The following is a 26,527-nucleotide window of genomic DNA, read 5'->3' as shown; positions in this document are numbered from 1 at the left end:
TATACTTTTGGTAAGGATTTAATAACAAATGCATGTGGTCCTTTAGCAGTCACATAAATGGCAGGAAAAAATTGGGGGAAAATATTTTAATTTGTTTCATTGTTAATTAAAACTTCTAGTTCTTGAGGGATTAATTGAAGCCTTTTTTTTTTTTTTTTAAGGTTCACAAAAAAGATTCTGGCTTTTGGCGAGATTTTGGCTTTGGAATGACTTGTCAGTATCGATCAGATTTCCTGACTGTTGGTAAGTATACCTTACGTTTAAGGACAGGATCTCTCATGCTTGTTCTAGGTCTCAGATTTGAGTGTTCTCCTATTATGAATGCTTGAGGTTATTTGAAAAGAAAGACGAGTCTGGTGATAGGAAAGACAAAGTGAGTTTGTAACTAATGTCTTTGAATAGCAAAAATGAGGTCAGAAAGATAAAAATATAATATTTACTTGACACCATTTTCTTTAAAATTGAAACATCACTAGTTTTTAGAAACACTCATTTGATTTGTACCGATGTGTGCAATTGTTTTGGGTATGCTTACAGGAGATTTCTACATACTTTAATATTATATACCTGGATTGTTACAGCTGGATTATCTAGTCCAGGGCTTTCATAAATTACATTTTATGTAGAGATGAAGAAAAAAAAAAAATTTTTTTTTTTTTAATGAAGCTCCCGTTAATTGTCTATTGAACTATTATGCAATACCTCAGTTTTGAAAATAAATGAAAGAAGAGCTTCTCTATTAACTGTGGTAGAAGTTGGAGTGAGGGTTGAGATACTTGCTTAATTGTCCATAGTGACCTTCTCCTGTGCCAGACCATACGGAATCCTTAGTAATGTTTTTCTGTGCTGATGTTACTTGTAAATTGTAATTCCTGTGTATCATTCCATCTTTTCCTTTAATAGATTCACAAATGCTAATTAACCAGAATATTGTAGCTCAAACACCAGAAAATTTGATAAAATCAGCAAATATAAAAACACTGGCAGAAGCAGAAACAACAGCACGTCCTTGTAGCTTGTGCAGACGAAACTACATGGTTCCAAGCATCATTGCAATTGGGTAATGATGACAGCTAGACCGGGGTGCATTAGAAGGTTCAGAAAGTAAATTAAACTAGAGGTTTAGCCTTATAGATACATTGATGCATGTAAGCTGGGCTTACAAAAAATGTTTTCGTTGTTATAACTCCAAAACCCAGTGCCATCGAGTCGATTCCGACTCATAGCGACCCTACTACAGGGATTTTTTTTGTTTGTTCTTTTTTTAAATTTTTTTTTACTGTGCTTTAAGTGAAAGTTTACAAATCAAGTCAGTCTCTCGTACAAAAAGTTACATACACCTTGCTATGTACTCCTAGTTGGTCTCTCCCTAATGAGACAGCATACTCTTCCTCTCCACCCTGTATTTCCCGTGTCCATTCAACCAACTCCTGTCCCCCTCTGCCTTCTCATCTCACCTCTAGACAAGAGTTGCTCTCACCTCTAGACAAGAGTTGCCCACATGCTCTCATGTGTCTACTTGAGTCAAGAAACTCACTTCTCACCAGTATCATTTTCTGTTTTATGGTCTGGTCCAATCCCTGTCTGAAGAGTTGGCTTTAGGAATGGTTCCAGTCTTGGGCTAACAGAAGGTCTGGGGACCATGACCTCTGGGGTCCTTCTAGTTTCAGTCAGACCATTAAGTCTGGTCTTTTTACGAGAATTTGAGATCTGCATCCCACTGTTCTTGTGCTCCATCAGGGATTCTCTGTTGTGTTCCCTGTCAGGGCAGTCATTGGTTGTAGCCGAGCACCATTTAGTTTTTCTGGTCTCAGGCTGATGTAGTCTCCAGTTTATGTGGCCCATTCTGTCTCTTGGGCTCATCATTACCTTGTGTCTTTGGTGTTCTTCATTCTCCTTTGCTCCAGGTGGGCTGAGACCAATTGATGCATCTTAGGTGGCCACTTGCTAGCATTTAAGACCCCAGACACCACTCACCAAAGTGGGATGCAGAATGTTTTCTTAATACATTCTGTTATGCTTGTTGACCTAGATGTCCCCTGAAACCATGGTCCCCAGACCCCTGCCCCTGCTACTCTGTTCCTCGAAGTGTTCAGGCATATTCAGGAAACTTCTTAGCTGTTGGTTTAGTCCAGTTGTGTTGACCTCTCCTGTAGTGTGTGTTGCCTTTCCCTTCACCTAAAATAATTCTTGTGTGCTATCTAATTAATGAACACCCCTCTCCCTCCCTCCCTACTCTGTAACCATCAAAAAATATTTTCTTCTGTGTTTAAACTATTCTCTGAGTTCTTATAATAGTGGTCTCATACAATATTTGTCCTTTTGCAGCTGACTAATTTTTCTCAGCATAATGCCTTCCAGATTCCTCCGTGTTATGAAATGTTTCACGGATTCATCATTGTTCTTCATCGTTGTGTAGTATTCCACTGTGTGAATATACCATAATTTATCCATTCATCCGTTGAGGGGCACCTTGGTTGCTTCCTCCATCTTTTTGCTGTTGTAAACAGTGCTGCAGTGAACATGGGTGTGCATATATCTGTTCATGTGAAGGCTCTTATTTTTCTAGGATATATTCCAAGGAGTGGGATTGCTGGATCATATGATAGTTCTATTTCTAGCTTTTTAAGGAAGCACCAAATCGATTCCCAAAGTGGTTGTACCATTTTACATTCCCTCCAGCAGTGTATAAGTGTTCTTGTCTCTCCACAACCTCTCCAACATTTATTATTTTGTGTTTTTTGGATTAATGTCAACCTTGTTGGAGTGAGATAGTCTTATTGTAGTTTTGTTTTGCATTTCTCTAACGGCTAATGATTATGAACATTTCCTCATGTATCTGTTAGGTGCCTGAATGTCTTCTTTGGTGAAGTCCCTGTTCATATTACAGGAATATTTTTATAAAAAATAATAAATTTCTGCTGAAACACTGCACACAGGTTTTATTGTCACTTTGGTGTCATCCCCTCTGACAGCATGACCCAGTGCATTCCACACCCCTAGCATCTCTCTAGTGATGCCACTGGTTGTCCATTCACCTAAGCCTAAAGATGGCCCAGAGAACCTGGTCTAAGCTCCCTTCCTCACCCTAGCTTCAGTCTTATCTGGCAAAAAAAAAAGTGTCAGAGAATAGTTTGATAAAGCAGAGCTGAAACCTGGTTCCAGGTCTCCTGATTCCCTGGCTACCTTTCCACATTATACTAGAAGTCATAGAATACATTTTATGTGCATTTTATATCCATATTACATTCATTTTTATAATCGGCCATCTGTTTTGGAAATCTTCTCCTTTTATCTCTTTATCATTGTAATATTTCTATAATGGAGAATCGGCAAATGACAAAAAGACATTAAATGAAACTAATGACCCTTTCCCAATTTCTTGCTTAATGAAACAGCAAGCATTCAGAATCCCTCAAAAACAGATTTTTATGCCTTTTTTTTTTTTAGCAGTATCTTGAATGCTTGGCATTCCTGTCGCTTTCTTTTTTTTAAATAGTAACTTTATTGAGATATAATTCACATACCCTAAAATTCACCTATTTAAGGTGTATCATTGACAGAATTGTATAGCTGTCACCACAGTCAAGCATAGAACATTATCATCACCCCAAGAAGAAACGCTATACCCATCAGCCGTCACTCCATTTCCCACTATCCACCTTTTCCACTCACAGCTAGGCAACCACTAACTCACTTTTCACTTCTATTGATTTGCTTCTTCTAGATATTTCATAATAATGGAATCATACAATATATGGTATTTTATGACTAACTTCTTTGACTTAGCATAATATTTTCAAGGTTCATCCATGTTGTAGCATTTATCAGAACTTTATTTCTTTTTATTAGCGAATAATGTTTGTTGTATGGCTATACTGCATTTTCTTTCAGTTTATCAGTTCATGGACATTTGAGTTTTTTCCACGTTTTGACTGTTCTGAATACTGCTTCCATGAACATTCATGTTTAAGTTTCTGTGTAGGCCTAGGTTTCCATTTCTCTTGGGTTTTATACCTAGGAATAGAACGGCTGGGTCATGGAGTAGCTGTATTTACCCTTTAGAGGATATGCTGCACTGTTTTCCATAGAGGCTGCATCAGCTTGCATTTCCTAGCAGCAGTGAATGAGGCTTCTCATTTCTTTGTATCCTTGCCAGTTTATGCCATTATCTGTATTTTTTAGAATAGAGTACTTTTATTCTAGATAGTCTCTTATGAGATACATGACTTACAAACATCTTCTCCCATTCCATGAGTTGTTTTTTCACTTCTTTGATGCTATCCTTTGAAACAAAGAAGTTTTTAGTTTTGATGATATCCAGTCTTTTTTGTAGTTTTTCTTCTGGTGTCATATCTAAGAAATCATTGCCTAATCAGGTTATGAAGATTTATGCCTGTATTTTCTTCTAAGAGCTTTATACTTTTAGCCATGGTATTTTCAATTGCATCATATGCATGTGAAAGCTGGACAGTGAATAAGGATGACCGAAGAAGAATTGACACCTTTGAATTGTGGCGTTGGCGAAGAATATTGAATATACCATGGACTGCCAAAAGAACGAACAAATCTGTCTTAGAAGAAGTACAACCAGAATGCTCCTTAGAAGCAAGGATGGCAAGACTGTGTCTTACATACTTTGGACATGTCTTCAGGAGGGACCAGTCCCGGGAGAAGGACATCATGCTTGGCAGAGTACCGGGTCAGCGGAAAAGAGGAAGACCCCCAACGAGGTAGATTGACACAGTGGCTGCAACAATGAGCTCAAGCATAACAATGATTGTAAGGATGGCTCAGGACCGGACAACATTTCGTTCTGTTGTGCATAGGGTCGCTATGAGTCAGAACTGACTTGATGGCACCTGACAACAACAACAGCAAATCCATCTTCAGTTAATTTTTGTATATGATGTGAGGCAGGATTCCGACTTCATTCCTTCCCATGTGGTTATCCACTCATCCCACCACCATTTGTTAAAAAGAATATTTTTTCGCTTTGAATTATCATGGCACCTTTGTCAAAAATCAGCTGACTGTAGATAGATGGGTTTATTTCTGAACTCTCAATTCTGCTCCATTGATCTATACTTCTCTCCTTATGCCATTCCTCACTGTCTTGATCACTGTAGCTTTGTATTAAGTTTTGAAATGGGAAAGTGTGAGTCCTCCAATTTCGTTCTTATTTTTTATCATTGTTTTGACTATTCCATATCCCTTGTCTCTTATGTATTTTAAAATCTTATCAATTTTAAGAGCAGCTTGTCAATTTCTGCAAAAAAGGTCATTGGAATTTGTTCGGGATTTCGTTGAATCTGCGATTGCTTTGTTATTATTGTCATCTTAACAGTATTGTCTTCCAATCCATACACAATTTTATTTATTTATTTAGAATGTTGTTAGGTGCTGTCGAGTTGGCTCTGACTCATAACAACCTCATGTATAACAGAACAAAATGTTGCCCTATCCTGTGCCATCCTCACAATAGTAGATAAGTTTGAGCCCATTGTTGCAGCCACTGTGTCAGTCCATCTCATTAAGGGTCTTCCTCTTTTACACTGACCCTCTACTTTACCAAGCCTGATATCCTTCTCCAGAGATTCGTCTCTTCTGATAATGCATCCAAAGTAAGTGAAACAAAGTCTTACTATCCTCACTTCTAAGGAGCATCCTGTATGCACTTCCTCCAAGACAGATTTGTTCGTTCTTCTGGCAGAATTCAGTATTCTTCACCTACACCGTAATTCAAATACATCAGTTCTTCTTTGATCTTTTTTCATTGTCCCACTTACGCATGCATACGAGGCAATTGAAAATACCATGGCTTGGGCCAAGTGCACCTTAGTCCTTAAAGTGACATCTTTGTTTTTTAGATTTTAAAGAGGTTTTTTGCAGCAGATCTGCCTAGTGAAATACATTGTCTGATTTTCTTGACTGCTGCTTCCATGGAGGTTGATTGTTGATTGGAGTGTAATGAAATCCTTGACAATATTCAGTCTTTTCTCTGGTTATCATGATGTTGTTTACTGGTCTAGTTGTGAGGATTTTTGTTTTCTTTATGTTCAGGTGTAATCCATACTGAAGGTTGTAGTCTTTGATCTTCATCAGTAAGTGCTTCAAGTCCTCTTCACTTCAGCAGGCAAGGTTGTGCCATCTGAATATCGCAGGTTGTTAATGAGTCTTTTTCCATTCCTAATGCTTCATTCTTCTTTGTATAGACCAGCTTCTGGGATTATTTGCTCAGCACACAGATTGGATAAGTAAGGTAAAAGGATAAAACCCTGCCACACACTTTTTCCAATTTTAAACCACTGAGTATCCCCTTGTTTTGTACAAACAACTGCCTCTTGATCTATGTACAAGTTACACATGAGCACAATTAAGTGTTCTGGAGTTCCTGTTCTTCTCACTGTTACCCGTAATTTGTTATAATCTACATAGTTGAATGCCTTTGTGTAGTCAGTAAAACACAGGTAAACATCTTTCTGGTGTTCTCTGCTTTCAGCCAAGATCCATCTGACATCAGCAGTCATACCCTTTGTTCCACATCATCTTCTGAATCCAGCTTGAATATCTTCTGAATCCAGCTTGAATTTCTGGCAGTTCCCTGTCGACGTTTTGCTGAAGCTGTTTTTGAGTTATCTTCAGCAAAATTTTACTTGGCATGTGATATTAATGGTATTGTTTGATAATTTTCACATGCCACTTTGATCGCCTTTCTTTGGAATGGGCACAAATATGGATCTCTCCCAGGCAGTTGGCCTAGTAGCTGTCTTCTAAATCTCTTGGCATAGATGAGCAAGTGCTTCCAGCGTTGCGTCCATTTGCTGAAGCATCTCGATTGGCATTCCATCAATTCCTGGAGTCTTGTTTTTCACCAGTGTCGTCTTCCTTCAGCACCGTTGGTTCTTGATTATATGCTACCTCTTGAAATGGTTAAACATCAACCAATTCTTTCTGATACAGTGACTCTATGTATTCCTTCCATCTTCTTATGATGCTTCCTGTGCCATTCAGCTTTTTGTCCATAAAAATCCAATATTGCAACTCTAGGCTTGTAGTTTTTCTTCAGTTCTTTCAGCTTTTTCTTCTCTTTTGGGTTTGTAACTCCAGGTCATTGCACATTTCGTTATAATGCTTTGGTTTCTTGAGTCACCCTTTAAAGTCTTCTATTTAGCTCTTTTACTTCATTGTTTCTTCTGTTTGCTATTGTTACTCTGCACTCAAGAGCAAGATTTAGAGTTTTTTTTACGAGATTGATTTTGGCCTTTTAGAACGTTATCATCTTTTTATTGTTTCTTTCTCAGTATTTTGTAGTTTTTAGAGCACAGGTCTTACACTTGTTAAAATTATTTCTAAATATCTTTTTGATGCTATTATAAATGGAATTGTTTTCTAAATTTCATCTTTGGATCATTCATTGAAAGTACATAGAAATGCAATTGAATTTTGTATATTTATCTTCTATCTTGCAATCTTGCTGAATTTGTTTATTCTATTAGTTTATTGCTATGTATATAGCAAATCTTGGGATTTGCTATATAGATGATCATGGCATCTGTGAATAGAGGTCATTTTACTTCTTCCTTTCGTGTTCGTATGCCTTTTATTTCATTTTCTTGCTTAATTGTCCATGCTGGAACCTATAGTACAGTGTTGAATAGAAGTGGCAAGAGCAGACATCCTTGTCTTCTTCTTGATCTTAGGTGGAAAGCATGTAGGCTTTCACCATTAAGTATGGTGTTAGCTGCGGGTTTGTCATTGATGCCTTTTATCAGTTGAAGATGTTCCTGTCTGTTTCCAGTTTGTCAAGTGTTTTTATCATGAAGAGATATGTGTATTTTGGCACATGCTTTTTCTGCATCTCTTGAGAAAATCCTGTGGTTGTTGTCCTTTGTTTCATTAATATGGTCTATTACATTAATTGATTTTCAGGTATCAAATGCACTTTGGATTACTGGGATAAATTTCATTTGGTCATATTGTATAATCTTTTAATATTGCTGGATTTGGTTGGTGTTTTTGTTTTTGAGGATTTTTATGTCTCTTTTTGTAAGAGGCAATGATCTGTTTTCTTTCCTTCTGATTTTTTTTTGTCTGGTTTTGATATCAGGGTGATACTAGAGTCATAGAATGAGCTTTACTGATTTTTTTTGCATTAAGTGAATTTTTCTAGTCTAACATATCTGGTTTATTTGTTCTCCTCTTTTATATTTTGCAAGTGTTTATGAGGAATTGGTATTCTTCTTTAAGAACTCACCAGTGAAGACATCTGTACCTAGGCTTTTCTTTGTGGGTATTTTTTTTTTTTAATGGTAATTCAGTCTCTTTTCTTGTTATAAGTCTATTCACATTTTTTATTTCCTCTTCAGTCAGTTTCAGTATTTTTTGTCTCTCTAGAAATCTGTCCATGTATTTAAATTATTTTTTTTAATTTATTGATTTATACTTCATAGTAATCTCTCATAATCTTTTTACTTCTGTAAGTACTGATCCCTCTTTCATTATTTGATTTTAGTAATTTCAGTCTTTTTTTTTCTTGGTCATTCCTACTAAAGATTTGTCAACTTTGTTGATCTTTTCAAAGAACCAACTTTTGTTTTCATTGCTTTTCTCTGTCGCTTTTGTATTTTCTATTTCATTGATTTCCTCTCTAATCTTTGCTATTTACTTCTTTTTGATTACTTTGTGTTTAGTTTGGACTTCTTTTTTCAATATTTTAAGGCAAAAGCTTAGGTTATCAATTTGGGATTTTTCTTCTTTTTTAATAAAGGCGTTTATGGGTATAAATTTGCCTCTAAGGATTGCCTTAGGTTCATGCTGTAAGTTTTGATACGTTGTGTGTTCATTTTTATTTACCTCAAAGTAATTTTTAATTTTCCTTGTGATTTTTTTATTCTTTGACTAACTGGTTATTTTGGGTTGTTTTTCATTTTCACAAATTTGTGAATTTCCCAAATTTCTGTTATTGCCAGTTTCATTCCACTGTGAATGAGACACACTCTGTATGATTTCAGTCCTTTTATATTTATCGAGGTTGTTTTATGGTCTAGCATACATAGTCTATCCTGAAGAATATTCCATGTGCAGTTGAGAAAAATGTGTATATTCTGCTGTTTTTGCATGCAGTGTTCTATAGATGTCTGTTAGGTCCGGTTAGTTTATAGAGTTGTTCAAGGTATCTGTTTCCTTGTTGATCTTCTGCCTAGTTATCCTATTCGTTATTTTATCTTATTTTTTGTGTGTGCTTTAAGTGAAAGTTTACAATTCAAGTCAGTTTCTCATGCAAAAACTTATACACACATAGTTATGTGACCCCAGTAGCTCTCCCTACAATGTGACAGCACACTCCTTCTCTCCACCCTGTATTGTCTGTGTCCATTCAACCAGCTTCTGTCCCCCTCGGCGTTCTCATCTCGCCTCCAGACAGGAGCTGCCCACATAGTCTTATGTGTCTACTTGAGTTAAGAAGCACACTCCTCACCAGTATTATTTTATGTCTCATAGTCCAGGCTAATCTTTGTCTGAAGAGTTGGCTTCAAGAATGGTTTTAGTTTTAGGCTAACAGAGAGCCCAGGGGCCATGACCTCTGGGGTCTCTCCAGTCTCAGCCAGACCATTAAGTCTGGTCTTTTTACTAGAATTTAAGATCTGCATCCCATTTGTCTCTTGCTCTGTCAGGGATTCTCTATTGTGTTCCCTGTCAGGGCAGTCATTGGTGGTAGCCGGGCACCATCTAGTTCTTCCGATCTCAGGCTGGTTTATGTGACCCTTTCTTTCTCTTGGGATCATATTTTCCTTGAGCCTTTGGTGTTCTTCATTCTCCTTTGCACCAAGTGGGTTGAGACTCATTGATGCATTTTAGGTGGCTGCTTGTTACTTTTAAGACCCCAGACACCACTCACCAAAATGGGATGCAGAACGTTTTCTTAATACACTTTGTTATGCCAGTTGACCTAGATGTCCCTGAAACCATGGTCCCTAGACCCCGCCCTGGCTACTTGGTTCCTCGAAGTCTTTGGTTGTATTCATGAAACTTCTTAGCTTTTGGATTAGTCCAGTTGTGGTGACTTCCCCTGTATTGTGTGTTTTCCTTCCCTTCATAGAAAATAATTCTTGCCTACTAATTAGTGAATACTCCTACCCTCCCCCTTCCTCCCTACACTCATAACCATCAAAGAATGTCTTCTTGTGTTTAAACCTTTTCTTGAGTTTTTACAATAACGATCTCATACAATGTTTGTCCTTTTGCGACTGACTAATTTCACTCAGCATAATGCCTTCCAGATTCCTCCATATTAGGAGATGTTTCACAGATTCGTCATTGTTCTTTACTGTTGCGTAGTATTCCATTATGTGAATATAGTATAAGTTGTTTATCCATTCACCCGCTGATGTGCACTATCCTATTTATTATTGAAAGTGGGATATTGAAGTTTCCAACTATTTTTGTTAAATTGCCTATTTCTCCCTTTAATTCTATTAGTTTTTGAAAAGCTTCACATATTTTGGTGCTTTGTCGTTACATGCATATCTGTTTATAGGTGTTATATCTTCCCAATGGATTGACCCTATTATTGTTTTAAAATGTTCCTCCTTATCTCTAGTAACACTTGTTGTTCTAGATCTGTTTTCTCTGATATTAGCATAGCCATTCCACTTTTTTTTTAATTAAACTTTTTTTCATTTTTAAAATTGTGCTTTAAGTGCAAGTTTACAAACTAAGTCAGTCTCATATAAAAAGTTACATACACCTTGCTATATACTCCTCGTTGCTCTCCCTCTGATGAGACAGCCCACTCCTTCCTTCCACTCCCTGTTTTCGTGTCCTCTCAGCCAACTTCTAACACCCTCTGCCCACTCATCTCCCCACCAGACAGGAGCTGCCCACATAGTCTCATGTGTCTACTTGATCCAAGATGCTTACTCATCACCACTATCGTTTTCTATCCCACAGTCCACTCCAGTCCCTGTCTAAAGAGTTGGCTTTGGGCATAGTTCCTGCTAACAGAAGGTCTGGGGACCATGACCTCTGGGGTCCTTCTAGTCTCAGTCAGACCATTACGTCTGGTCTTTTTACAAGAATTTGGGGTCTGCATCCCACTGCTGTTTTTGTTTCCTCAGGGGTTCTCTATTGTATTCCCTGTCAGGGCAGTCATTGGTTATAGCCAGGCACCATCTAGTTGTTCTGGTCTCAGGCTGTAGTCATCTCTGGGTTTTGTGGCTCTTCCTGTCCCTTGGGCTCATAATTACCTTGTGTCTTTGGTGTTCTTCATTCTCCTTTGCTTCAGGTGGGTTGAGACCAATTACTGCACCTTGCATGGCTGCTTGGTAGTGTTTTAAGACCCTAGATGCCACTCTTCAAATTGGGGTGCAGAATGTTTTCTTAATAGATTTTATTATGCCAGATCACTTAGATGTTCCCTGAAACCATGGCCCGCAAACCCCCGCCCCTGCTATGCTGGCCTTTGAAGCATTCAGTTTATTCAGGAAACTTCTTTGCTTTTGGTTTATTTAGTCCATTGTGCTAACTCTCCCGTGTTATGTGTTGTCTTTCCCTTCACCTAAAATAGTTTGTTACCTACTATCTAATTAGTGAAAAACCCTCTCCCTCCATCCCTCCCTGCTCTCGTAACCATGAAAGAATATCCTTTTCTCTCTTTAAACTATTTTTCGAGTTCTTATAATAGTGGTCTAATATAATATTTGTCCTTTTGCAACTGACTAATTTCACACACCATAATGTCTTCCTGATTCCTCCGTGTTATGAAATGTTTCACAGATTCATCATTGTTCTTTATTGATGCGTACTGTTGCACTGTGTGAATATACATAATTTATTTATCCATTCATCTGTTCATAGGCATTTTGGTTGCTGGCATCTTTATGCTATCGTGAACAATGCTGCAGTGAACATGGGTGTGCATTTATCTGTTCGTGTACAGGCCCTTGTTTCTCTAGGATATATTCCAGGGAGTGAGATTGCTGGATCCTATGGTAGTTCTTTTTCTAGCTTTTTAAGGAAGCACCAAATCGATTTCTAAAGTGGTTGTACCATTTTACATTCCCTCCAGCAGTGTATAAGTGTTCCAGTCTCTACAACCTCTCCAACATTCATTATTTTGTGTTTTTTGGATTAATGCCAGCCTTGTTGAGGTGAGGTAGAATCTCATTGTAGTTTTAATTTGCATTTCTCTAATGACTAATGATCATGAGCATTTACTCATGTATGTGTTAGCAACCTGAATGTCTACTTTAGTGAAATACCTGTTCATATACTTTTGCCCATTTTTTAAATGGATTATTTGTCTTTTTCTTGTTGAGTTTTTGTAGTATCGTGTAGATTTTAGAGATCAGACACTGATCAGAAATGTCATAGCTAAAAACTTTTTCCCTGTCTGTAGGTAATCTTTTTATTCTTTTGGTGAAGTCTTTGGATGAGCATAGGTGTTTTATTTTTAGGAGCTCCCCATTATCTGGTTTCTCTTCTGCATTGTTAGTAATGTTTTATATACTGTTTAAGCCATGTATTGGGGCTCCTAATGTTGTTCCTATTTTGTCTTCCATGATCTTTATCGTTTTAGATTTTATATTTAGGTCTTTGATCCATTTTGAGTTCATTTTTGTGCATGGTATGAGGTATGGGTCTTGTTTTATTTTTTTGCAGATGGATATCCAGTTATGCCAGCACCATTTGTTAAAGAGACTGTCTTTTCCCAATTTAACTGACTTGGGGCCTTTGTCAAATATCAGCTGCTCACATGTGGATGGATTTATGTCTGCATTCTCAATTTTGTTCCATTGGTCTATGTATCTGTTCTTGTGCCAGTACCAGGTTGTTTTGATTGCTGTGGCGGTACAATAGGTTCTAAAATCAGGTAGAGTGAGGCCTTTCATTTTGTTCTTCTTTTTCAGTAATGCTTTACTTATCCTGGGCCTCTTTCCCTTCCATATGAAGTTGGTGATTTGTTTCTGCACCTCACTAAAGAATGTTGTTGGAATTTGGGTCGGAATTGCATTAAATGTATAGATCGCTTTTGGTAGAATAGATATTTTTACAATGTTAAGTCTTCCTATCCATGAGCAAGGTATGTCTTTCCACTTATGTAGGGCTCTTTTGGTTTCTTGCAGAAGTGTACTGTAGTTTTCTTTGTATAGGTCTTTAACATTTCTGGTAAGATTTATTCCTAAGTATTTTATCTTCTTGGGGGCTACTGCGAGTGGTATTGATTTGGTGATTTCCTCTTCGATGTTCTTTTTGTTGGTGTAGAGGAATCCAACTGATTTTTGTAAGTTTATCTTGTATCCCGATAAACTGCAGAACTCTTTTATTTGTTTCAGCAGTTTTCTGGAGGATTCCTTAGGGTTTTCTGTGTATAAGATGATGTCATCTGCAAATAGAGATACTTTTACTTCTTCCTTGCCAGTCTGGATGCCCTTTATTTCTTTATCTAGCCTAATTGCTCTAGCTAGGACCTCCAGCACAATGTTCAATAAGAGTGGTGATAAAACGTATTCTTGCCTGGTTCCCAGTCTCAAGGGGAATGCTTTCAGGGTCTCTCCATTTAGGATGATGTTGGCTATTGGCTTTGTATAAATGCCCTTTATTGTGTTGAGAAATTTTCCTTCTATTCCTGTTTTGCTGAGAGTTTTTATCATGAATGGGTGTTAAACTTCATCAAATGCCTTTTCTGCATCAATTGATAAGATCATGTGGTTGGTTCTTGTCTTTTGTTTTATTTGTATGATGGATTACATTAATTGTTTCTCTAATGCTGAAGCATCTCTCTGTACCTGCTGTGAATCCCACTTGGTCATGGTGAATTATTTTTTTCGTGTGTTGTTGAATTCTATTGGCTAGAATTGTGTTGAGGATTTTTGCATATGAATTCATGGGGGATACGGTCTGTAATTTTCTTTTTTAGTGGTATCTTTAGTTCTGGTATCAGAGATATGCTGGCTTCATAGAATGAGTTTGGGAGTATTCCATCCTTTTCTATGCTCTGAAATACCTTTAGTAGTAGTGGTGTTAACTCTTCTCTGAAAGTTTGGTAGAACTCTGTGGTGAAGCTGCCTGGGCAAGGGCTTTTTTTTGGTTGGGAGTTTTTTGATTACCTTTTCAATCTCTTTTGTTATGGGTCTATTTAGTTGTTCTACCTCTGTTTGTGTTAGTTTAGGTAGGTAGTGTGTGTCTAGGAATTCATCCATTTCTTCTAGGTTTTCAGATTTGTTAGAGTACGATTTTTCATAGTGATCCGGTGCGATTCTTTTAATTTCAGTTGGGCCTGTTTTAATTTCACTCATCCCATTTCTTATTCAGGTTATTTGCTTCCTCTCCTGTTTTTCTTTTGTCAGTTTGGCCAATGGTTTATCAATTTTGTTAATTTTTTCCAAGAGCCAGCTTTGGGTCTCGTTAACTCTTTCAGCTGTTTTCTGTTTCATTTAATTCTGCCCTAATATTTATTATTTGCTTTCTTCTGGTGCCTGAGGGTTTCTTTTGTTGCTCTCTATTTCTTCAAGTTGTAGGGATAAGTCTCTGATTTTGGCCCTTTCTTCTTTTTGTATGTGCGCATTTATTGATATAAATTGACCTCTGAGCAGTGCTTTTGCTGTGTCCCAAAGGTTCTGCTAGGAAGTGTTTTCATTCTCCGAATTTCTTTATTCCATCCTTAATGTCTTCTATAATCCAGTCTTTTTTGAGCAGGGTATTGTTCAGTTTCCATGTGTTTGATTTCTTTTCCCTGCTTTTCCTATTATTGATTTCTACTTTTATGGCCTTATGGTCAGAGAAGTTGCTTTGTAATATTTCGATGTTCTGGATTCTGCTAAGGCTTGCTTTATGACCTAATATGTGGTCTATTTTAGAGACTGCTCCATGTGCACTAGAAAAGAAAGTATACTTGGCTGCTGTTGGGGGAGTGTTCTGTATATGTCTATAAGGTCAAGTTGGTTGATTATGGCATTTAGATCTTCAGTGTTTTTATTGAGCTTCTTTTTGGACGTCGTGTCCTTTACCAGAAGTGGTCTGTTGAAGTCTCCTACTATAATTGTAGAGCTTTCTATCTCACTTTTCAGTGCTGTTAGAGTTTGTTTCATGTATCTAGCAGCCCTGTCATTGGGTGCATAAATATTTAATATGGTCATATCCTTCTGGTATATTGTCCCTTTAATCATTATATACTGTCCTTCTGTATCCTTTTTGGTGGATTTAAAGTTTATTTTGTTGGAAATTAATACTACCACTCCTGCTCTTTTTTGGTTGTTGTTTGCTTGCTGTATTTTTTTCCATCCTTTGAACTTCACTTTGTGTCTCTAAATCTAAGGTGTGACTCTTGCAGGCAGCGTATGGACGGGTCGTCTTTTTTGAATCCATCCTGCCACTCTCTGTCCCTTTATTGGTGCATTTAGTGCATTTACATTCAGTGTAATTATAGATATGAGATTACTGCTGTCATTTTGATGTCTTTTTTGTGTGTTGTTTACTGTTTCTTTTTCCTGCTTAATTTTTTGTGCTGAGAAGTTTATATATTGTCTTTTCCTCTTATTCGTTGTTGTTGATTTTGTTTCTGCTGAGTATTTTTTTTTTTCTTGCATTTTATTTTGATGAGTAGAACAGTTAGTCTCCCTTGTGGTTACCTCAATATTTACCCGTATTTTTCTAAGTTCAAACCTAACTTTTATTTCTTCATATCGCCTCGTCTTCATCTGCATATGAAAGATCTATGACTACATTTCTTATTCTCTCAATTGTTTTAATGTCCTCTTTAAGTAATAACATTGGTGTTTTCCTGTTTTGAGCATTTTTTAATCTTGATTGATTTTTTTGAGTTTCCTGTCTGGGTTGAGTACTCTGAGTACCCTGTCCAGTGTTTTAGTCTTGGGTTGATACCTGATATTGTTGATCTTCTAACCAAAGAAGTCCCTTTAGTATTTCTTGTAGTTTTGGTTTGGTTTTTACAAATTCCCTAAACTTTTGTTTATCCGGAAATGCCCTAATTTTGCCTTCATATTTGAGAGTCAGTTTTTCTGGATATATGATTCTTGGCTGGCAATTTTTTCCTTCAATGCTTTATATAAGTCATCCCATTGCCTTTTTGCCTGCCTGGTTTCTGCCGGGTAGTCCAAGCTTATTCTTATTGATTCTCCTTTGTAGATGACTTTTCGTTTATCTCTAGCTGCTCTTGAAATTCTCTCTTTATCTTTGGTTCTGACAAGTTTGATTATAATATGTCTTGGTGACTTTCTTCTGAAATCTACGTGATGTGGAGTTCAATGAGCATCTTGGGTAGATACCTTCTCATCTTTCACAATATCATAGAAGTTTTCTGCCAACAAATCTTCAACAATTCTCCCTGTATTTTCTGTTATCCCTCCCTGTTCTGGTACTCCCATCACTCATAGGTTCTTTCTCTTGATGGAGTCTCACATGATTCTTAAGTTTTTTCAATTTTTTAAATTCTTTTATCTGATTTTTCTTCAAATATATTGGTGCCAAGTGCTTTATCTTCAAGTTCACCAATTCTGCTTTCCACTTGCTCAGTTCTGCTGCTTTGACTTTCTTTGAGTTGTCTAATTCTGTAATTTTATTGTTAATCTTAGGAATTTCTGAATGCTGTCTCTGTGGATTCTTGCAGCTTATTAAATTTTTTACTGTGTTCTTGAATAACCTTTTTAATTTCGTCAACTACTTTATCTTTGTGTTACTTGGCTTGTTCTGCATATTTCCTGATCTGTTTCCTAATCTCATTCCTGATGTCTTGAAGAGTTTTGTATGGTAATCTTTTGAATTCTGCATCCAATAATTCCAGGCAGGCACCTTCATCCAGAAGATGCATTGATTCTTTGTTTTGAGAGCTTGTTGAGGCAATCATGTTCTGTTTCTTTAGGTGACTTGATATTGACTGTTGTCTCCAAGCCATCTATAAGTTATCGTATTAGTTTATTTTATGTTTGCTTACTATATCGTAGCTTCTTGCTTTGTTTTGTTTTGCTGTGCCTAAATGGGTTGCTTGAGTGAGCTAGCTTAATTATTTTTGCCTTTGAAGCTCAAACGTCCTGTCCCCAGATGGCTAGAACTGTTATCAGGTGTATCAGTCTAGGAGCCCATTCACTTTTCCTAGGTGAATTCAGCTCAGGTGTCCAGGTAGCTGATCATCAAGTGTGTGGTACTGGTTCTGTCCTGCAGTATTAGGGGGCAGGGGGGATTGGTGTAGGTTCCAGTATCTGGTTGCAGCAGGGGGTCACACGGTTAACAAGGCATGGGGATGAGAATCGTCCCCCAGGTGTCTCTGAGGAAATTGTGTCCCTGCTCCCTAGAGTGTACAGGTGTGTGGGTTCTGCTGACAGACCGTGGGCACCCAGTGTTTTTGGTTGTAAGAACTGGGAGGTACCAGTTATCCTTAGAACCTTGTCGTTGGTGGCTGGGAGACCTGAGTGGAGCCACCAGTCCTTAGGCCCCTGATGTGGGTACGTGAGGACCCTGTTTAATTGGTAAAATGGTTTAAAACATCAAACACCCACCTCTTCACTGCACAGCTGAAACAGTTGTAGTCTGCCTGCAAGGGCCTATTCTCCTGAAATAGGCCCACACAGGTCCATGGGGGGGGGGGGAAGGTATTCAAAGTCCATGGACCGTTTATGCCTGGACAGGAGGTGCTTCTCTCCTGAGTCCTCCACATTAGTAGAGCTGGCAAATTATCTTTTCCCCCAATTGCAAATTTATTCCTTCTCCAAGGCCAGGAGGATGGCTCCTGGTGCTCAGCAGGGCCTGTCTGAGGCCCAGGGAAATCAATAGCCACTTAAGATGGCTTGGGGCGGGGGGTGTGGTAGAATATAAGCAAGAAGTTAGCTTTTGCCAAAAGCACCATTCTTCTCTGGTTCTGGAGGTGTGAGTAGGCTGTGCAACTGGCTGCTTCCTGAGGAAACTACGGCCAAAGGCTACTACCAACCCGCCCCAGCTGCTCCCAGGAATTGTTCCTGAGGAATCCCAGCGATTTAAGTCCGTCAGCTCCTCTCTTGTGTACTGAATCTTCCACAGTCTGTTTTCTACCTTTTCCTTTGATGTTCTGCACTCTTATGTTGTCATAAACACAATTGTTTCACTTGTTTTTTCGGGTCTTTGTTGTAAGAGGGACTAGCTGGAAGTGTCTGGCTATTCTGCCATCTGGCCCCGCCTCCCCCTTTTTTAATTTTTTTTAAACACAGACTTAGGAATGGAACTTGTTCGTCATACTGGGGCTGTATGTACATGTTGTTTTATACAGTTGCTTTTAAAGTTATAGTTAAGGAAGAATAAATGCTTTTATACTGTATTTATAATCATATAATTACCTTTACTGGCTTTTTTCTTTAAATGTGGATTTGAATTGCCATCTGGGGATACTTTCTTTCAGCTTTAAAAGGCAGGTCAGCTGGACACAGATTCTTTCAGTTGTTTATCTGGAAATGTTTTCATTTCACCTTCATTTTTGAAAGATGGTTTTGATGGCTATAGTTTCTTGGCTGATAGATTTTTTTTCATTTAGGATTTTCAATATGCCATTTCATTGCCTTCTTTCCTTTATTGTTTCTGATGAGAAGTCAGCTGTTTAATCTTATTTTGCTTCTCTTATTCATGATGAGTCATTTTTCTTTGCTGCTTTTAAAATTTTTTCTTTCAGTAATTTTACTATGATGTGTCTGGATGTGAATCACTACTTTTATCTTTTCTGGAGTTCCTTTAGATTCTTTGATATGTAGATTAGTGTTTTGTTCACATATGGAGATTTTCAGCTGTTATTTCTTTGAATATTTTTATGCTCCTTTTGTACTATCCTCTTCTGGTATTTTCATAGTGTTTTTTAGTGTGCTTTTTGGTGCCCTACATTTCTCTGAGGCACTATTTGTTTTTCTTCATTCTTTCCCTCTCTTGTTCAGATTTTATAATCTCTACGAACCTGTGTTGCAATTCACTGATTCTTTTAGTTCAGATCTACTGTTGACCCCTGCCATGAATTTTTTATTTCTGTGATGTACTTCTTAACTCCAGAATATCTTGGTTCTTTTTAACGTAATGTCTTTCTTTTCATTAATGTATTCTGTGTGATGAGACAGTGTCATCATACCTACCTTTACTTCAAGCCTGGTTTCTTTAGCTCTTTGCATATGTTGATAATGTCTGATTTGGAATCTTTGTTAAGTCTGACATCTGGACCTTCTCACAGGCAGTTTTTGTTGCTTGCTTAATTTTAGCATATGGGTCACACTTTTCCTGTTTCTTTGGATGCCTTGTAATTTTCTTTTTTAAACTGGACATTTTAGGCAATGTATTCTGGATACTGACCCCCTCCCAGGCTTCTTTTTGTTGCTTATTTGCTATATGCTGTTAGAACAATTTCCAGACACTTTAAATGGTTGAATTTTAAAAACACTTTTCATCAATTATGGTTCTTGTCAGTGGGGGGTGAGTCTGAGGAGCACCTCATACTGCCATTCAGAAGTGGAACCTAGAATTTTGTACATTTCTGAATATTGCAAAAGCCAAGTATTGTTATACACAATTATATGGACATTGCATTTTATCATTTTAAATTTTGGAATAGTCAAAAACCTAAATTGCTTAGAAAAACACCAAAAATTAGTTTAATAGAATATATTTATTGTGAGTATATACAACTTGAATTGGGCAGCATCACCTGAACATGTCAGGAATGCACTCTGAAGAGGGGACAGTGAAAGTGGGTTGTTTTTTTATTTATTGACTTGGCTCTTGGCTAGACTATTTTAGTGAAATTTATCTTCTCTCTTGCCCTCTGCAATATGAGGCCCTGATGTCACTCCTAGGACATGTGCACCGTCAGCGTGGTATGACAGTGATTTTGGCTACAGCTTTCTTTGTCTCCTTCTGTTATTTCTCTGTTAAGCTGTTTACCGCTGTTGGCATAATTCCCAGCTGTTAGGTTCCATTAATTTCTGGTTGATTGCTGTATTGTCTTTGATGATAACCTGGAGCATAAACTGCTTCACCATCTAACCCAGTTAAATTGGAGCTCTTTTGGAGTTTTCTAAGCAATTTAGGTTTTTGACTATTTTACAGGCCTCTTTACCCCCAGGTGGGCTCTTCTTAGCTGCCTCTTTTCCTGGTTTTCTCTGATTAACTTGTTGGGATACAGTTTATCTTGTTGCTCTAATGGAGCTACCAATCTCCTCTTAATTTCTTACTACCAAAGTCTCCATTATTATTGAGAGCTCCTTTAGGCTTGAACTTCCTCACACTCTGATTCCAATAAAGTCAGTTCCTTTGGGGATGACTTTGAAGCTCCCGGTTCTTAAGACTTGCCTTTTCCCCTGGGCAAAATCTCTGAGACCATGTTCCAGAGCTAAGGGTAAGGACAGTGCCACGCTTCTCTCAGAGTGATACTCCTATGAGCAGCTTTCTGGGTAGGTACAGTAGCCTCTGGACTTTTTGCCTTTCGTCTCCCACTGTGGAACCTTTGCCTTATGAGCAAGGTGAGGCAAGAGTGATGGAGCCCCAGTATTCTCAGCCTGCCACATCTGGGGTGGAGCCTCCACTCTATGAGGAGGAAGGGGGCCCCCAGCATCTGAACTTCACTATCCTGGTATTTAGTCTCTGTAGTTTGGAGCAGGGTGGGAGGCTTGAGGAATGCTGGTGGCCTTCCCTCAACGTGAGATACTGTATCCGTTGACTAGGAGTTAAGAGGAGGGAGTGTTCATCATGCTGAGCTGCGATTGGGTGTGGGGTGGGGAGTCAGTGGATCATGCCTGAAGTAACTCTCACTGTTCTTACTGAAATTTAGTTGATTTTCTTACATAAATATTTATTTGCTATATGCTCTTAGGACAATTTTCAGAGACTTATAAATGGTTGATTTTTAAACAGTTTTCATTTATTATGTTTGTTTCAGTGGTGGGTGAGTCTGAGGAGCACTTCATACAGCCATTCAAAAGTGGAAGCTAGAATTTTGTACGTTTACGAATATTACAAAAGCCAAATTATTTTTATACACAATTATATGGGCATTGCATTTTATCATTTTTAATTTTAGAATAGTCAAAAACCTAAACTGCTTAGAAAAACACCAAAAATTAGTTTAACAGAATATATTTATTGTGAGTATATGTAACTTGAATTGGGCAGCATCACCTGAACATGTCAGGAAGGTGCTCCAAAGAGGGGCAGTGAAAGTAGGTTATATAGGTCATTGTTATGTTAATTTCTCAAGAGGTAGCATCAAAGCCCAGGATAGGTTACAGAAGCAGTCGCCAGGACATGCCATACATTCTAAAACAGGCTCTAGTCAGACCCTGGCATTCCTACTTCTCAAAGCTGGCTGGACATAATTAAAGAACCCAGTTCCTAAAGCAAAAAGTGCTGTGCTAAGCTCCATGCTAAGCTGTTTTTTGACCTGAAGGTGACTCCAGGGAACCAGGTTCTTCATGGCTCAAAAGTATATCCGTCTTAGTTATCTAGGGCTGCTATAACAGAAATACCAGAAGTAGATGGCATTAATACACAGACATTTGTTCTTTCACAGTCTAGGAGGCTAGAAGTCCAAATTCAGAGTGCCAGCTTCAGGGGAGGTCTTTCTCTGTCGGCTCTGGAGGAAGGTCCTTGTCCTCAATCTTCCCCTGACTGGGAACCTCTAAGGCACGGAGATCCCAGATCCAAAGTACACACTCTGCTCCTGGTGCAGCTTTCTTGGTGGTATGAGGCACCCGTGTCTCTCTGCTCACTTCTCTATTTTGTATTTCAAAAGAGATTGGCTCAAGACACAGTCCGATTTTGTACATAGAGTCTTGCCTCATTACCATATCTGCCACTAGTTCCGTTTCATCAATGTCAGAGACAGGATTTACAACAAGTAGGAAAATCACATCAGATGACAAAATGGTGGCTAATCACACATACTGGGAATCATGGCCTACTAAATTGATACATGTATTTCTGGGGGACACAATTCAGTCCATAACAGCACCTAAGGCACATGGCCTGGGTAGGTCACCCCAGTTCCGTGAACCCAGTAATCTGGATTCCAGGAGAATCAAAATAATTTTGTCATTCCTGCCATCTGATCATGATTCTGCTATAGAATCTTTGATCACAAATGTTCAGTAATGGTAGCTGGGTACCATTGATTCCTCTAGCCTCTTGGCAAGTGAGACAACTGTTAATGGAGGTAATCAGACATGGAGTCTAGTTCCTCCGCTCCCTGGCTTTCCTTTCTTCTGGTGCTCTAGAGGAGCAGAGACTAATTGTTGCACCTTGGATGACCCCTTGCAAGCTTTTAAGTACCCATGGGCTACATAATGAACTAGGAGATAGAACAATATTAGTCCTGTTTCATTTTTTTGCAAATGGATATCCAGTTATGCCAGCACCATTTGTTAAAAAAACTATCTTTTCCCCAATTAACTGACACTGGGCCTTTTTCAAATATCAGCTGCTCATATGTGGATGGATTTATATCTGGGTTCTCAATTCTGTTCCATTGGTCTATGTGCCTGTTGTTGTACCAGTACCAGGCTGTTTTGACTACTGTGGCTATATAATATGTTCTAAAATCAGTTAGAGTGAGGCCTCCCACTTTCTTCTTCTTTTTCAGTAATGCTTTACTTATCCAGATAGCCCGTCTTTTGTTGAAATATTTTGGTGAGGCGTTTTCAGTGAGTCAGCAAAGTAAAACCTTATCTGCAGATGACAAAACTTGATATGCCTATGATTAACTTACAATAATAATTCTTAAAAGTGGAAGAAATGATGAGAGTTAATTACAAAAGTAATGCAAAGGCAAATAAAGTCAAATTAAAAAAAACTTACAAAAATATCTCTAAACATGATGAAGGTTTTCAAAGAGCTTCAGATATAACTCATAATAATCATGAGGTGTCAGATTATAGTCAGGATATACCAAGATTATCAAGCCTGTAAACATCTGAATAGTTTAAAAAAAAAAAGTCCATGGGTAAATGATATGAATGCCCATTAAAACCATTGTTAGATTCAAAAGGAACAAAATTGTGACCGAGTTTGCAATTAAAATAACTAAAATTGTGACTGATAATACTACGTTTGTGTTGTCTAATATCAGACAAACATCAATGACGTATTTTTAACCCCAAGAAAATTTGGTGTGTAACTCATAACACATTAAATACACCTTTCCCTTTTAACACTTTTCCCTTTATAAACCAAAAACAAATCTTTGGTGGCTTTCCACAAAGTTTCAGAGTTGTCAGGAGTTTATTATAGGTCACTAAGAAACAATACTTGTGGCTCAGCATGAACCCAAGAATGAGGCACCGAACCCTTGCTTTCAAGGCAGATTACACAAAAAATAAATCCGTTCTTCAGTAAAGAAAATTTTGTTAGCAAGAAACCCAATTTTTTTTTTTGCTTTATATGCTTTTGACACTAAAGCTCTTAAAAATCTTATAAATTAACACGTCAGACTTAAGCCATGGTAGATGAAAACTTTGACCGTATCAAATAAATTCCCTTTTAATAAATATTTTAAGTTTTCTATTTTTGTCACATATGTCTTATAGTATAACCCTTTAAGTGGCAAAAATGAACACGCTCAGTAGGCCCAAATATATATGCATACATACATATATATATTTTTTTCTTTTTCTGTGGCATAAAAAACAAAAGTATATAAACTTAAATTATAAATGAATATCTATGAACTCAATATCAGTAAATTACCTAAAGATCTTGGAAATTATTTTAAGCCTATATATCACAAGGAGCCCTGTTGGCACAGTGGTTAAGAGCTCGGCTGCAAACCAAAAGGTCAGCAGTTCAAATCCACCAGCCACTCCTTGGAAACCATATGGGGCAGTTTTGCTCTGTCCTGTAGGGTAGCTATGAGTTGAGATGTACTCAACAGCAATGAGTATACTACAGAACATAATTACTGTTGAAATAAAGTTTGTTTAAATAGTCTTATGTTTTCATTCAAACCTTTACCATTTCCTGTGTTATCCTCCTCTAACTTTAGATTTTATTGACTGGTTTTTGGTATAAAAGATGTCTTTATTCCACCTTACCATTTAATTTCAGGTGTGTCTCATTGTGATTTCTGTCATTTGGCTTCTTAAAATTCCTGTACATTAGAGAGGACTTGTTTACAGTTTTTTTATGATGATCCACCCAATTTCTGATAATTTGTATTAAGACAGGATTTTTCTTATTTTAAACTTCATCAGTGTCTGCATTATTGTTTTCTTTTGTCTTAAAAAGTCTTCACCTGGTTGGTGGGGCTCTTTCTTCAAGAAGATCCCATGGAGTAACATTGGCCTCAGGGGGTGTGTGCCAAGGACGCCTGATCCTGCCCTGGCCTCCTTCTCTCTGGCTAGTTGTCAAAGAAAAGAATGGATCAATCTCAGTTCATTTACATGTGTTTAGGTTGGCTTGGGTATTTAGAAAGACAAGTGATAGCCAAATTATTTTCCATTTACCCATTACTATTCTCTTGGTGGAAACCCTGGTGGTGTAGTGGTTAAATGCTATGGCTGCTAACCAAAGGGTCGGCAGTTCAAATCCGCCAGGCGCTCCTTGGAAACTCTATGGGGGCAGTTCTACTCTGTCCTATAGGGTTGCTATGAGTCAGAATCAACTCGACGGCACTGGGTTTGGTTTTTGATTTATTCTCTTGGCAAGCAGTTTTGCCTTTGTCACAACCTTTTATCTGCCCAGTAACTACCAAAGCTCTTTAGCAAGTCTGCAAATAAATCCATCAGTTCTTGGCTAGCTTTTTTTTTTTTTTTTACCTTCTCTAGGTTTGGCCTATGCCTCCCACTTCTCATTCTGAAACTAATAAAAATTGCTCCCTTTTCCCTAAGTAAAACACGTCATGTAGTATCTAGCTTAAGTTCCTAGAAAGGGTTTGCTTTAAAGATTGACATAGTACAGAACATAAAAATCTTTGTCAGAACAAATGAACTTTAATTCCTGGAAATATTCGGCCTATTAAGTTTATATAAATGCTTATTTATCACTAAACCGATCAGAATAAAGTTCTAATCTAATATAATACCATTTGGAGGTAGGAAATTATTACATTGTCGTAACTGTATCTTCTGTGTGCTTTAAAGAATTCTTTAGAAAAGCAATTTAGAATAATTTGTCCTTTTTAAGGCATTGTTATATCAATCAAAATAAACAATCCATCCTTTTTCAGTTCACTTTTCAAATAGACCAATTTATATCAAAGTTTCTCAGAATAGCTACTGAAAACCCAGATTATAAGAGAGGCGCAGAAGCAGTTTTTCTTGGATGAGTAAAGATCTGAGATTTAAAAAACTAGAAAAGAACTACCATACAATCCAGCAGTCCCACTCCTTGGAATATATCCTAGAGAAATAAGAGCCTTTACACGAACAGATATAAGCACACCAATGTTCATTGCAGTACTGCTTACAACAGCAAAAAATTGAAAGCAACCAAGGTGCCCATCCACGGATGAATTGATAAATAAATCATGGTATATTCACACAATGGAATACTACACATCGATAAAGAACAATGATGATCCGTGAAACGTTTCATAACGTGAAGAAATCTGGAAGACATGCTGACTGAAATTAGTCAGTTGCAAAAGGACAAATATTGTATAAGACCACCATTATAAGAACTGGAGAAACAGTTTAAACAGAGAAGAAAATATTCTTTGATGGTTAAAAGAGGGGAGAGGGAGGGATGGAGGGAGAGGAGTATTCACTAATTAGATAGTAGATAAGTTTTATTTTAGGTGAAGGGAAAGACAGTGCACAATACAGGAGTGGTCAACACAACTGGACTAAACCAAAAGCAGTTTTCTGAATAAACTGAATGCTTCAAAGGCCAGCAAAGCGGGGCAGGGGTTTGAGGACCATGGTTTCTGGCGACATCTAAGTCAGTTGGCATAATAAAATCTATTAAGAAAACATTCTGCGTCCCACTTTGGTGAGTGGCATCTGGGGTCTTAAATGCTAGCAAGTGGCCATCTGAGATGCATCAATTGGTCTCAGCCCACCTGGAGCAAGGAAGAATGAAGAACACCAAAGACACAAGTTAATTATGAGCCTAAGAGAAAGGGCCACATAAACTAGAAACTACAGCAGCCTGAGACCAGAAGAACTAGATGGTGCTCGGCCACAACCGATGTCTACCCTGACAGGGGACAGGGAACTCAGCAGAGAACCCCTGAGGGAGCAGGAGAGCAGTGGGATGCAAACCCCAAATTCTCCTAAAAAGACCACACTTAATGGACAGGATAAAAGTGGAAAAAAAAAAAAAAAACAGATTTAAGATGGCCTCATGAAAAAAGAGCAACTGCCAGCCATGGCTTCCAACCTGATACAGGATAGAAACTCACACACAACACTCTAGACCAGAGGCAAGCTCAGAACAAAACAAGACAGAAGAACCACATAAACATACCAGTCCGTGAGGCCAGCTCATAAACCAAGCTTATAAAACAAAGCAAATAGGGGACTTAGTTTCTTAAAATGTCTACAGCAATTCTTTGGTAAGACCAACCAAAACGTTA

At 37.9% G+C, this 26,527-nt stretch overlaps 1 protein-coding gene across 5 annotated transcripts in view; it reads left to right on the top strand.

The window, feature by feature from the left end:
- The window catches only part of CSGALNACT2 (chondroitin sulfate N-acetylgalactosaminyltransferase 2), a 73,376-nt gene that overhangs the window by 19,269 nt on the left and 27,580 nt on the right, over nucleotides 1-26,527 (top strand). For 4 of the 5 annotated variants that reach the window (XR_775977.3, XM_003418582.4, XM_023558554.2 and 1 more), the window contains exon 6: nucleotides 162-243. Coding sequence is in view for 4 of the 5 variants with exons in the window: in XM_003418582.4 (XP_003418630.1) it covers nucleotides 162-243 (82 nt within the window). In the remaining variant the exon portion in view is untranslated. Of the gene's footprint in view, nucleotides 1-161; nucleotides 244-903 lie in introns of all 5 variants that reach the window. The other variant, XM_023558553.2, reaches the window with a different exon arrangement.

The sequence above is a fragment of the Loxodonta africana genome, chromosome 8, assembly GCF_030014295.1.
Source record: "Loxodonta africana isolate mLoxAfr1 chromosome 8, mLoxAfr1.hap2, whole genome shotgun sequence".
Taxonomy (NCBI): domain Eukaryota; kingdom Metazoa; phylum Chordata; class Mammalia; order Proboscidea; family Elephantidae; genus Loxodonta; species Loxodonta africana.
This window is presented reverse-complemented; position numbering and strand designations above follow the sequence as displayed.